This window comes from Salmo trutta, chromosome 21, assembly GCF_901001165.1.
Source record: "Salmo trutta chromosome 21, fSalTru1.1, whole genome shotgun sequence".
Lineage (NCBI taxonomy): Eukaryota > Metazoa > Chordata > Actinopteri > Salmoniformes > Salmonidae > Salmo > Salmo trutta.
This window is the reverse complement of record NC_042977.1, coordinates 2,791,163-2,803,098: the sequence shown is the minus strand read 5'-3', so window position 1 is coordinate 2,803,098 and position 11,936 is coordinate 2,791,163. Positions and strand designations below refer to the sequence as shown.

The following is an 11,936-nucleotide window of genomic DNA, read 5'->3' as shown; positions in this document are numbered from 1 at the left end:
ATTTTAAAGACAAGATAAATAAATAATAGTCTGATGGGTGACAATATTAACCTATCACTTGTGAATTATACATTATCACTTGTGAATGCCCAGCGTGAGGCAAGAAACAATGCCTTTTTTTTCTCGACTTTTAGAATCATAGTCACACACCTCATAGCCGACTGGTCCAATGTGGCTGAACGACTGGTACTATATGGCAGGCTGACTGTTACTATCTTGCCGGCAGGCCCACTGGTCTTATCTGGCAACATCTAGTGGAACGCCTTTCCAGAAGAGTGGAGGCAATTATATCAACAAAGGGGGGACAAACTCCATATTAATGCCCCTGATATGGAATGAGATGTTTCGGCGAGCAGGTGTCCACATACTTTTGGTCATGTAGTGTATATTGATCATTTGAGGCAATACAAATGATTTCCCCCCCCCCAATATTTTCTGAGTTCAAGAACCATCCAGTCCATTAGTGGAAAATAAGCATATAGGAGTACTTATTTCTTTGTTAACCGCTCACACAGAATAGTCGCACGTGCGCACTCCTTTTAAGCACATATTCTGACATGCTTTTGATGACTTAGACTGTGATTGTTTTTTTATATAGTAGAATAGGTTTGGCTAAAAATGTGTTGACGTATAGAGTTCTCCTCATTGGGTGGAAAGCTCTTGAGTAAGCTATGAGTGGTTTACATATCAAGACGAGAGGCTGTAGCAGAAGATATATCTTTGCATCTGATTGACGATTCAGGGTTATTTTTCATCTAGGAAAATTCCACTCCTGGAGTTCAACTTATTTTTCTTAAAGTTGGTTTAATTTGGCTTAATTTCCAGGTCAAAGGTTCAGTGGTAAATGTTTTTCTACAAACCTTTTGTTGAATGGTCATTGATAAATACTGTTGCTAGTATGTTAGAAGTGGGATTCTGCTCAAGGTTGAGCATGTGTTTAGGAATAAATACTGCATTCTGCTCATTAAATACGGAATTAGCAAACAAATGCACTTTGGGTGGTTTACATATGTAGTCACTGGTCTTTAACTACCGGATTTTTTAGCCTTACAATTTTGTTTTATGATATTGGTTGGTTGGATTTATATTCAATTTTCCTCGATGCTTGAACCACTTCATTAACGTTGTACGGGGGAAACATCCATGAGCAATGTGTAGCAACCACCTGGGTGATGCCATGGTAGCCATTATGTACCAGACAGCTCACACATCAGCTATCACAGTGCAGAGATGAAGAGAGTGAATCATGACAATGAATTTATTTGTGTCATTTCTGTCTGATTACAAGTTAGTCAGATTGTCTCCTCTAATCCTGAATACTGTTAAAATACACATAAAATAACTCAAAACACAGACACCTGAGTAAATAGGTATTCATTTATTGCTAGAATCATCCTTTAATACATAACACAGCTAATACAAATGAAAAAAAAGATACACCGACCGTTGTTATACTTTCACTGTAAGCTTTGAAATTGACTTTGGGAGAAAAATAACATGTTTATCTCATATATTTCTTTGTGGTTCATTTTATAGACGTTTGAAACCAAATCTATTGAAAAAGAACAGGTGTACATAATATACAAGGCACTGAATAAGGATCCTGCATATCTTTGGGTGGAGCTACCGCCCGCGGAGTTCCAGTGAAATGCTGTGGGGTGTCGCTTTTATGTTAAAGCAACCTTGCAGGAACTTTACGAGAACTTTGCTGGTAGAGGGAAATAATGAAGCACCTTCCAAGCTGGAGATCTTTGAGTATGTACTGCTATGTGTTTTTTGTCCAGATGTTTAAAGTAAACGTGATTATTTTGGACCAAGCTGCCCTAACGACATTATAATACACTAAGCTTTCTAAGCTACTCCTAACATTTTTTGCCAATTTTCAGAATTTTTGTTTTATTTTTAGATTTTTGTGTTTGGAATGGCACTGTTGCTATTGCATCATGTCAATGCCATTATGAAGTAATTTCACTCCCAAGGCAAAGCCTATAAAAGCACGGGTCCAGATACTCAGTGGGTATAGCAATAATCATGCCCAGACACAGACGATCTACTTCTCGCCCAGTCCGCAGGAGGTGTAAAGAACTCTCCTCTTGTGGAAGGAGGAAAAGTTAGGTCCCTTCCCTTACTAGCCCATCAGGTAAGTGTCCTTTGGGCTACAAAGCTCACTAGGCAAAAGTCTTCTAAATAAAAATGAGGACTTTAAACTAACTACGACCTACAGTACGTTCAATCAGATCAAGTGTTAACCGGCAATAGCAGACATCCACATAGTGGATGTTTTGGCGGTGTTGGAGGTGGAACTGCATTGGAGCCATAAATCGGTCAGCAGTTGCTCTTGTGATCATTGTCATGAAGCCACACCCGCCCCACTCATGTTAGAAGTTCCGAACGAGAATGTGTAGGTTATATAGAAATGATTACCCTCAAATTGATAAAAAAATCCTCATTCATTTAATGATTTATCATCCTATTTGAGGTGTAGATTACATCTCACATTCCAGTGTTCGAACTTGTAAACACAGATGCATATGGGATTTCTGTTCATGCGACTCTGCAGCAAATGGCGATGTACGCTTTAGGAGAAATGCTGGGATCCAATTCTTTATTTGACAGCTCCAATACGGCGCTACCTCCAACACAGCAAAAACAACCGCTATGCGGATGTTGGCTAAAGCGGATCTGATTCAAAGGAGCTCTGAGGCTAGGATTCAATCAGATCAAGCGTGAACAGGCGACAGCTGACACCTGCATAGCTGGTGTTTTGGAGGTGTCTGAGGTGTAACTACATTAAGAGCTGTCAAGCCACAATAAGGATCTATATCAGCCTAATGGAGGTTTAGAGGCTGCATGGGATTATTACTAATGCGACTCGGTCCATCCAATGGAAATTTCCACAATAGCCTACTGCACAGAGCTGCTTGTGGATTTGATGTGGTTCTAGCTCCAACATAGCCAAAACAACCAATATGCAAATGTCGGTTAAAGCGGATCTGATTAAATTGGGCCCTTTCTCTTTTAAATATTTTAAATTTTTGGGGGTTTGGATTGGCACTGCTATGGGAGATGATGCTGTCATAAAGCATTTGATGTAAGTTAAGATAATTTTAATTGACTGGACATTCCTAATTACCATGGCAATTAGGCATCACAATAGTAATATTGCATTTGCTACGCTTATAATAGTCTATGGCAGGCAGTGGATAAAATCTTCGACAGTATCTCATGATGACCCGCTGCCCTGTTTACCCCCAACTCTTAAAAGTGAGGTATATAATGAGTTAAATAAGCACGAGTCAAATAAGCACTAGGCCTAAAATCCTTTCAAATAATGCTGTCAAATAAAGCGAGGTATATTATGAGTCAAATAAGCACTAGGCCTGAAACATAGTCCTTGTAGACACACTGGAGGTGGAAATTCCACTTCCACGCTTTGAAGTGGTCGCGTCCATGCAAACTACAAATTTTAGCAGGTGCCTTCACTCAAAACGTTATATTTTTGGGGCAGCTAAAACTCTGATTTGGTCAAACGGTACAATACTGATTCCTGCATGAAAGTGTTTGCCTTGCCCCTGCTTCTCCCCGTGTGCTCCGAGTAGTCTAGATGGAGAGAAAGGAAGAGAAGAATGCAATAATTGTGGAGCATTTAAAAATCCAATCGCAAGAAGAAACCGTAGGCTACTATTGGGGTTTTGGTTTTGAGTTTCCCCAGTGATTAGCCCCAAGTGTGATAGCCTATTTGTACACAAAAGTACATTTTTCTCTATTAAACAAAATATATCTGCAATTCTGAAGCCCTATTTTGACAGTAATATTCTAGCAACAATAGCCTAATTGTCAATCCAAAATTCATGCCAATTACTCACTGGTTTAGGTATGCCTATTTCACATCAAAATCTATTTATCATGCATTCCTGCTTGGACATGTTAGATGACACAACTTGAGTTGAAAAAATTGGTATACCCAGAGACCAGAAAGCTGAACAAATGTTTTATATATAGGAGGGGAAGATTTTCATTAAATCAAATAATTAATTTCCATTGATTTACCGTTTGTAAGGATGGGGTGCCGCTAAGCAGTCTGCTATTTTAAGGGTTTATTTCAAGCACTTTGAACCCTTACATCACTGTTAATGTTCACCTTTCAACAATCATTATATATTTAAAAATAATTTGTGTATTGAGTTGCATATTTCCATTTCTTGACAATAAAAGAGATGGTTCCTTAACAACCGGCAGGCCCCGAGTATTCCAAAGCTTAGAAGTGGGCGTCTAATTAAGGTTTCATCCATTAGAAGAACCAAACATGGTACTCATGAATTGGTAGAAGTTTCTCCTAACCGCTGGTCCAGGGTCCGATTTTTTTTAAATCTGGAGTTTGGGTTAGGTAATCTGATCCTCGATCTGTGGTTAGGGACAACTTCTACCTTGAGCCCTTATACATTCTGACTGGCCATGCCCCAACTCCGCACACTCATAGGAACCACCCCAGTAACACTAGTCTCACCCTGTAACAAAAGCCCTTGTAATGGTAGCATGTTAGCATCTTAGCATAAGAAAGACAAAGCTAGCTGGTTAGCAATAAGAGCCATGAGAAAGTCAGTCTGGCCCAGAGTGTTCAAAATCACGTTTCTCCAAAACATTGAGGGAAAGGTGTCCTGACAAGGCTGTCGCAGGACTCAACCTCCCCCAGCCCTCTGCTAAGTGATGAAAGGTGAAAGGTCTTGGACGACACCTCACCAGGTGCTACACTGGCTACCGTAGCTGCTGATGGATGCAGAGTTGCTGTAGCGCTTTTTTACGATCATGCTAATGTATGCTTTCATCAGCTTGGCAATGTCCATAACCTGGGGAAAGAGTGAAGGAGGCGCGGTTAGGACCTTACAGTTGACACAGTCGCTGTATAACAGAAAATGGTTTGCAACACTTTCTATGGACGTATAATTATAATACCGTGTACCATTAAAAAAACATTCCATTACCACCATGGCTCCTTAAAACAGTCTATATAATGCACAAATGGGATCATGGGTGACTTAACATACCAGACTGGTCTCGAAGAGCAGTTCGCGGCCCTCCACGGCTATTTTGTAGGCATTTGGCAGTGGGGCCCCAAAAGAAAGGATGAGCTCATAGGGGAAGACCTCCAGGGGCCAGGGTTCGCCACGCTTATACACCGAGATGGCCTCCCTGCTCACCCCCAGCCACAGCTCCACTGGGAAGGCCCCGTCACAGGACTAGGAAAGGAGACAAGAAGGAGACATGGTATGAGTAGGAGAAATGGGTCAATGATGGTGATAGATTCACTTCTAGAGTTTTCCATTTCGGTCCGAGTCTGGGCATTATTTTTTTGTTTCAGTCCAACACTATGCATCCTTATCAAGCCCTTGAATCAGGATTGTGTTCACAAGGCACTAAATGTAAGAAAACGGACTGAATTAACAGGGAAATAAAAATCAATTAGTTTTCCGGATTTTATTTTATTTAAAAAAAAATTCCATTGTGTACCCTAATGAACACAACCTAGGTGTGATAGTGGTAGAGTAGAACAAAAATGCGAAATGACTTAGGGTCCCAGACGAAACGGGTTAAGAAACCCTGTGCTAAATGTCTAAAATTGAAATGTAAACCACTATTTGGTAAGGGCCACTCACCTCCACTTCGAAGAGCGTGGATCCGTAGCCGGGCCACTCTTTGACCAGTGCCATGTACTTCACCATGGCCAGCTCCTGGTTCATCCCCTGCAGCTTCTTCCACTTGTCCACCAGGCTGGCTCGTGCTGCCGCTATCTCCTCCCTCATCCAGGCCTCGAGCGTGTTCTCCTCCTCCAACTTCTGGCGGCTCATTGAGCCGCTCCTGAAACTACGCCTTAGCGTTCCCTCCAGGAAGCTGGAGCGCTTCTTCTCCGAGGTTCCATCGGAACGGTCCACCACTGACCCCATGCCCAAACCAGTGGCCGGGGAGAAAGTCTTGGCGGAATTTTGGATGCGGGCACGCAACCGAGTCATAGGGAACACCTGAGACATTTCGGGCACGGTAGCTTGGGGGTTGTAGTCTCCGAGGAGGTATTGTAGTCTCAGGGCGGCCAGGAACTGGAGGGTCTCCTCCGGGGCTGGGTAATGGCCTCTGATCACCGCCTCATGGGCCTGGAGGAGGACAAGAGAAAGAGAGAGGAGGAAAGAGGAAAAAGAGGGGGGGAAAGTGAAAGAGATTGTCTTTGACAAGCTGTTATCATCAGATTAACATTTAGACTGGCAGACACACAGCCAACAGAACAATTACGGATCTTGATCATTTAAAATCTGTAGACTGACTGACAGACAGAAACAGTGTGGATGGATGTTTTTTTTCGCTGGTTCATACCTGCTCAAACATGAAGGCAAACTCAACACAGTCCTTGGGTACATTATCTGTGTCTAAGAAGCAGTAAAGCTTAAAATAGAACTTCCAGCCTGTCTTGGTCTCATCTTGACTTGCAGAGAGCCTGGAAAAGATGAGTGAGTGTTACTAGTACTGTTCAGACTCTCACACACACATTCTCACACCAGTTAAGGGCAGTCAGGGTAGGCTAATAAAATAGGTGTTAAAAGAAAGAAAAAAGAAAAAAATAATTGCCATCCCTTTTGGTTATCTAATGTTTTTTCTCAATGTTTATGCCTTTATGCCCAAAATACCAACATTTGCTGAAACTACATCAAAATCTCTCGTTGATCTAGTCAAATCGTTGACATGCGCAGCCATTCCTTACTCCACTCAATGCATAGGCCTTGCTGTTTATACTAGCTTCATTTGTTGCATTGAGCAGAGTTCATATTTTGTGCATTCGTATTGTCTTTAAAGCTTAAACATTATTTGGGCGTGTCTACATCATTTGGCGTGCATCCCTTCAACTGAATAAAAAAAGCTAGCTAGTGAGCAAAAACAACCTGACAAAATGGACACTATACAGCACCTAAAAGAAATTCCAAGTTGGTGTAGGCTACGTCATAACAGGGAGTGGTATCAGAGGAAGGGACAGAAAATCATCTGATCATTTAAACAAGAGTGGTATGAACAAAAGGACTGGCTGAATGGCTGCGCTACCTTTAGCTGCCTGTGCTGTTTCAGCTTTTCAACAGAAGGCTGCTACTGCGACCTCAACAACCTGATGAACTCATCAAACACGAAAAATCTGCATCGCACATCCAACACCAGATCACGGATCGATCTGCCGTTAAATGAGCAGCGAAAAACAACATGTCACCATGCACAATCCAAGGTAGCATAAAGGCAAACCGTGAGATTTTCAAGAAGGACCTTAGAGAGAGCAACATGTTTAGGGAAACAAGAGTTAGTATTTCGGGGTAATGATGAACCCAGACACTTGGGTGTTTCGGGTAGACCTATATCAAACAGAATACAGAAGGATTTGATTGAAGCAGTCAGTGATGTGAGGACAGACGAATGGACCTAATTTACAAGTAAAGGTGGGACTAAATGCATTTTCTTTTGCAATTTGCGGGTTAGGCTACTGTTGAATGAATATGAGAATAACGGTTTATTGGTGTATTCAAACTTGTAAAACTTAATCAGTGTGTGTGAAATGACCTGTGCCCACAAACCGTCTCCTGGCTTGTCCACAAACGGAAAGAATTATAGCTGGCTAGACAAAGATGCTGTCCTTTGAGCACCACAGAGTTAACCTGCGCCATCGCTATCCATTCATCAGTGCTGAATCCTCAGATACCGTTATAAAATATTTTCCTTTGTAGCTTACTTTTCTCATTTTCGCCATTGTTTGGTCGAGTTTGCTTTGTTTACCTTGAAAAAGTAAGTAATATTTTTGATTTCTGCCTTTTATTTCAATGTAGATTTATTGTTCGAGCTATCTGTTGTATGGTAAACTTGGGCTTCATAAAGGTTTATTATTGTGTAAATCTGGCTTTGATAATATACTCAGCCACCAAACTCACCGCACGTCACTGTCACACATACACTTCATCACACAAACGTACTTTTCAAACTTGGCAAGGACGTCAGCCACCACTGTGCGGCTCTCAATGGCTTTGTCAGTGGTGTCATTGTGCTCAAACAGGGCGAACATGTTCCTGCTGTCCTCCATGGCCAAGCCCCGTATTAGCTTCTCCACCACCTGGGGGACACACACACACAGTTATCAACTGTGAAGTAAGTGATAAAACAAATGAGTCAAAGTAACAAAAACGGGACAAAAAACTTTTTGCATTTTACGGTGGTTATTTTCAGCTAACTTACCTTCAGCTAACTGTAGACAGATATGTTTTATTTTGTTTAAGGTTATTGCAGTCCGTTACCCATTACCATTGCCTTTAGATCACCACAACCCTAAACTCAAAACTTGTTCCCGCCCCCCCTCCGGCTCTCACCTCTCCGGCGGTGGTGTGAGAGTTGATGGTGATTTTGCAGGAGCCTCCGCCATGGCAGTGCACCGTGGTGGTCATATCCTGGCGCGCCACCACTGCCCGGATCTCCTCCTGGGAGGGTACGTACTCCCGGCCACGCGTCTTCCTCAGGGAATCCAGGCCGAATGAGGCGTAGCGTTCTATCTCCATGCCCGGGAAGAGCTCCCGAGTCCTGGAGGAGGAACAGAGGGGGAGCCCTGTTATGCTGGTGCTTTTGTTGAGTTTTAAGGCTCTCCGATACTAATGAAGTATTACTTTCATGACCTGGAAATAACTATTTCAGGATGCGCTTTACCAGATGTGAATTCCACCTGACCTGCTAGCTCCCACCATATTTTACGTCTATGAATGTGACGTGGTCATTTGGTAACACTTTATATGAAGGGGGTATACATAATGCCCTCATAACACCTTTATGAAACTATTCATGACCCCTTTGTGAATGCTGCGGTATCATTCATAACAACCTTCCTAACACATTTATTCAACATCATTCATAAGAAACCTTCAAAATAAATGTCATTTTTTCAATAATTCCAGTAGAAAAATCTAGTGGGAGTGAGCCTGATGGTTGTCGGTGTTACTTACTGGGTTAGTCCTGCACACCACAAGACTGTCTTAGCCTCTGCTGAGCTAAAGCCAAGGCATTAACTTCAGGTCTCAACATGTTACAATGACATCAATTGCTCTGGTGCCATCCAGACCTGGGATCAAATAGTACTTTTTGGACTATTCCAATGGTTCCATTGTGCCAGGCAAGCTCAATAATCAAGCACAGCTAGTTAGAGCAGCCTTTCTCAAACCTCTCCTCAGGAATCCCCAGACGTATTTGAACTATTCCAGAGCTAGCAAACCTGATTCAATTGGTCAACTGATCATGAAGCCCTTACCTAATTGAATCAGGTGTGCTAGTTTGAGGTTACAACAAAACTGTGAAATGTCTGGGGGCCCCCGAGGAGAGGTTTGAGAAGCACTATAGTATTTGAAATACACTATTTACACCGAGGTCTGATTCCAACCCCTAGGCAGGTTTTCTTGCAAGTTTTCACTCCTACCTTGTACTTGATTGATCAATTAAGGTCATTGATTAGTTAGGAACTCTGCTCACCTGATTGTTTAGGTCTTTATTGGAAAATTATTTAAAGGAGACAACAAAAACCAGCAGATACATGGCCCTCAAGGAATTGATTTAGTTAAATAAAGGTTAAATAAAATAAATAAAAAACGAAATAAATAACATCGCCCTCCGGAAATTGAGTTTGACACCTCAGCCTTACTGCCATTGTGGCCCTGAGCAAGTCATATAAACCCCTAAACTGCTACCTGGGTAATACTCCGAGGCGTAGCCAGTGCACCCAGACTGGTGCGTAAATAGTGTGTCAGGAGGTTGGGTACTGTGACAGTAAAAACATGAATTTCTGTTGTACTGATGACTAAAGAGCTATTCGAAGGGACTTTTATTTAAAAATGTTTTATGAATGATGATAAATAAATGTGTTATGACGGTTGTTATGAATAATATTGCAACACTCATAAAGGTGTTATGACTTGTTCCAATAAGGTGTTACCCCATCATATAAAGTGCTACTGCTCATTTAGTAGATGGTTTTATGCGAAGTGTTTTACAATCAGCTATCAAAAATACCCAGTATGTGTGGCCCACAACACTCTGATCCTTCAACAGAAATCAAGACTGACCATATTTCATATTTGCTACAACAATGGGCCCTCTCACCTCTTGAAGTGGAACTTGAGGTACTTGAGGATTCCGCGCGATGGCATGAACGTGCAGCACATGCATGCCAGGATCCTCCAGCAGCACAGGTTCCCAGGGCTGCAGGGCTGTGGGGGGCGAGTGGTCTGTTTGATCAGCTGGCAGTAGAGCTCATCCCTCAGGGGCCTCAGCTCCTGGCCCGTCTGCAGCACACCCTGGATGATGGTCACGGGGTCGGTAACCCCCTCCAGGTGCTGCAGCGAGTTGAACATCTTGAGCGCCTCGTCCTGGAGCGTCGTGTAGCCCTTGTTCCTCAGAGCTGTAGAGGGGAAAGGGGGTAGATAAGGGACAATTATAGATATTAACTCAATATTTTCAAAACAGGACATGTCTAATGTACTTATAGTGTGTGTGTGTGTGTGTGTGTGTGTGTGTGTGTGTGTGTGTGTGTGTGTGTGTGTGTGTGTGTGTGTGTGTGTGTGTGTAATAGAGTGTGTTTAGGGGAGAGGGAAGAGGTTACTGAAAGTTGGTGAAAAGTGAGAGAGAGGGAGAGAAATAAAAAGAGTGTGTGTGTGTGTGTGAGAGAAAGAGAGATACGTGTGTGCATGTAGAGGGAAAGAAAGAGGTTGCTATCAGTTGGTGATGTGGGTGAGGGAGGGAGCGGGTGCATAATTAAAGGAGCATGCGATCTTACAGCTGATGTGGATGTCTCCGTAGGGCAGGGGCAGCAGTGGCGAGTGGAGCGGGTGGTGACTGTAGCGCAGGATGGGGTTCCTCTTATAGATTTGCTCCACCACCTCGGAGTTCAGACAGTTCTCCTATGGATACAGAATGACATGAGAATCACATCGGCGAGGAGTAAAGGACGCTTCAATCTAATTATTTCTCGCAATAAATCACTATTATTTAAATACACATAATCATGGCTGTCATAGATGTTCCCATTTTGCACTTGGATGTTTCCAGAGTGACTTAGTTTTTCATGAACTTTTATTTAAAAATGATTGAAAAACCTTGATGTCCTGGATGAGCTTCTGGGTGGGGGTGTTGATGGGGGCCTTGGTGTCGATGACATTCTGCATGGCACTGGCCCAGCGCGTGGACTCGTTCAGGAGCTTGGTGTAGAGACGGTACGAGTGCTTCCGGCCGTAAACTGTGACGTTCCAGTAACCTGGGAAACGAAAAATGTCATTTATTTTCAGTAACTCTAGTAGAGTGGAGGATTTAAAATTACATTTACTGAAAATGTATGAATTCAGAGTCAGTTGTTTTAGATATCATCTAGATCCAGGCCTATATGATCAGGGCTATTTTCTAAGTAACATCAACATTAATCCTTTTAACATTAAACCTGTCTTTGTATTTTATGAAAACAGAAAAAATTATGCTTTTTAGTTAAACAGAAAAATGTAAGAGTATCTTAAGTAAGAGTATCTTAAGTATAATCTCCTTCTGATTGTACGTAGACTATACATTTACATAAATCTGTTTTGGTTATAAAAAAAATATTTGTTTAGATTTTCCCCAAATTCAGTTCTCTGTTTTGTTTTTCTAAGTTTCTATTTTCCAATTTTTTTCATTTTTTTTCAGGTTTTTGCTCTCAATCACACAGCAAAATTGGAAGTCCACATCAGGAGACCACTTTTTAGGTCTGTGAAAATGTATGAAGGCAGTTTTGTGCTTACCAAAAAAAGTGGTTAAATGTGTAAAAATAACAAAAAACTAAATATGAGCATTCTTATGTCTCCTAGATAAAGGACAAACACTTCAAAACCTTGTTTTTTATGTTGTTGTTTTTTATG

General features: G+C 41.9%; 1 protein-coding gene across 3 annotated transcripts in view; it reads right to left on the bottom strand.

Moving 5' to 3' along the window:
* Positions 1–1,363: 1,363 nt before the first annotated feature.
* myo10 (myosin X) overlaps positions 1,364–11,936 on the bottom strand; it is a 290,886-nt gene continuing 280,313 nt past the window's right edge. For all 3 annotated transcript variants that reach the window (XM_029703950.1, XM_029703951.1, XM_029703952.1), the window contains 9 exons: positions 11,148–11,305; positions 10,829–10,952; positions 10,156–10,453; positions 8,385–8,592; positions 7,995–8,131; positions 6,364–6,484; positions 5,655–6,146; positions 5,046–5,237; positions 1,364–4,847 (listed from right to left, as the gene is read on the bottom strand). In XM_029703950.1, the coding sequence (XP_029559810.1) occupies positions 4,737–4,847; positions 5,046–5,237; positions 5,655–6,146; positions 6,364–6,484; positions 7,995–8,131; positions 8,385–8,592; positions 10,156–10,453; positions 10,829–10,952; positions 11,148–11,305 (1,841 nt within the window). In that variant the 3' untranslated portion in view covers positions 1,364–4,736. The remainder of the gene's footprint in view (positions 4,848–5,045; positions 5,238–5,654; positions 6,147–6,363; positions 6,485–7,994; positions 8,132–8,384; positions 8,593–10,155; positions 10,454–10,828; positions 10,953–11,147; positions 11,306–11,936) is intronic.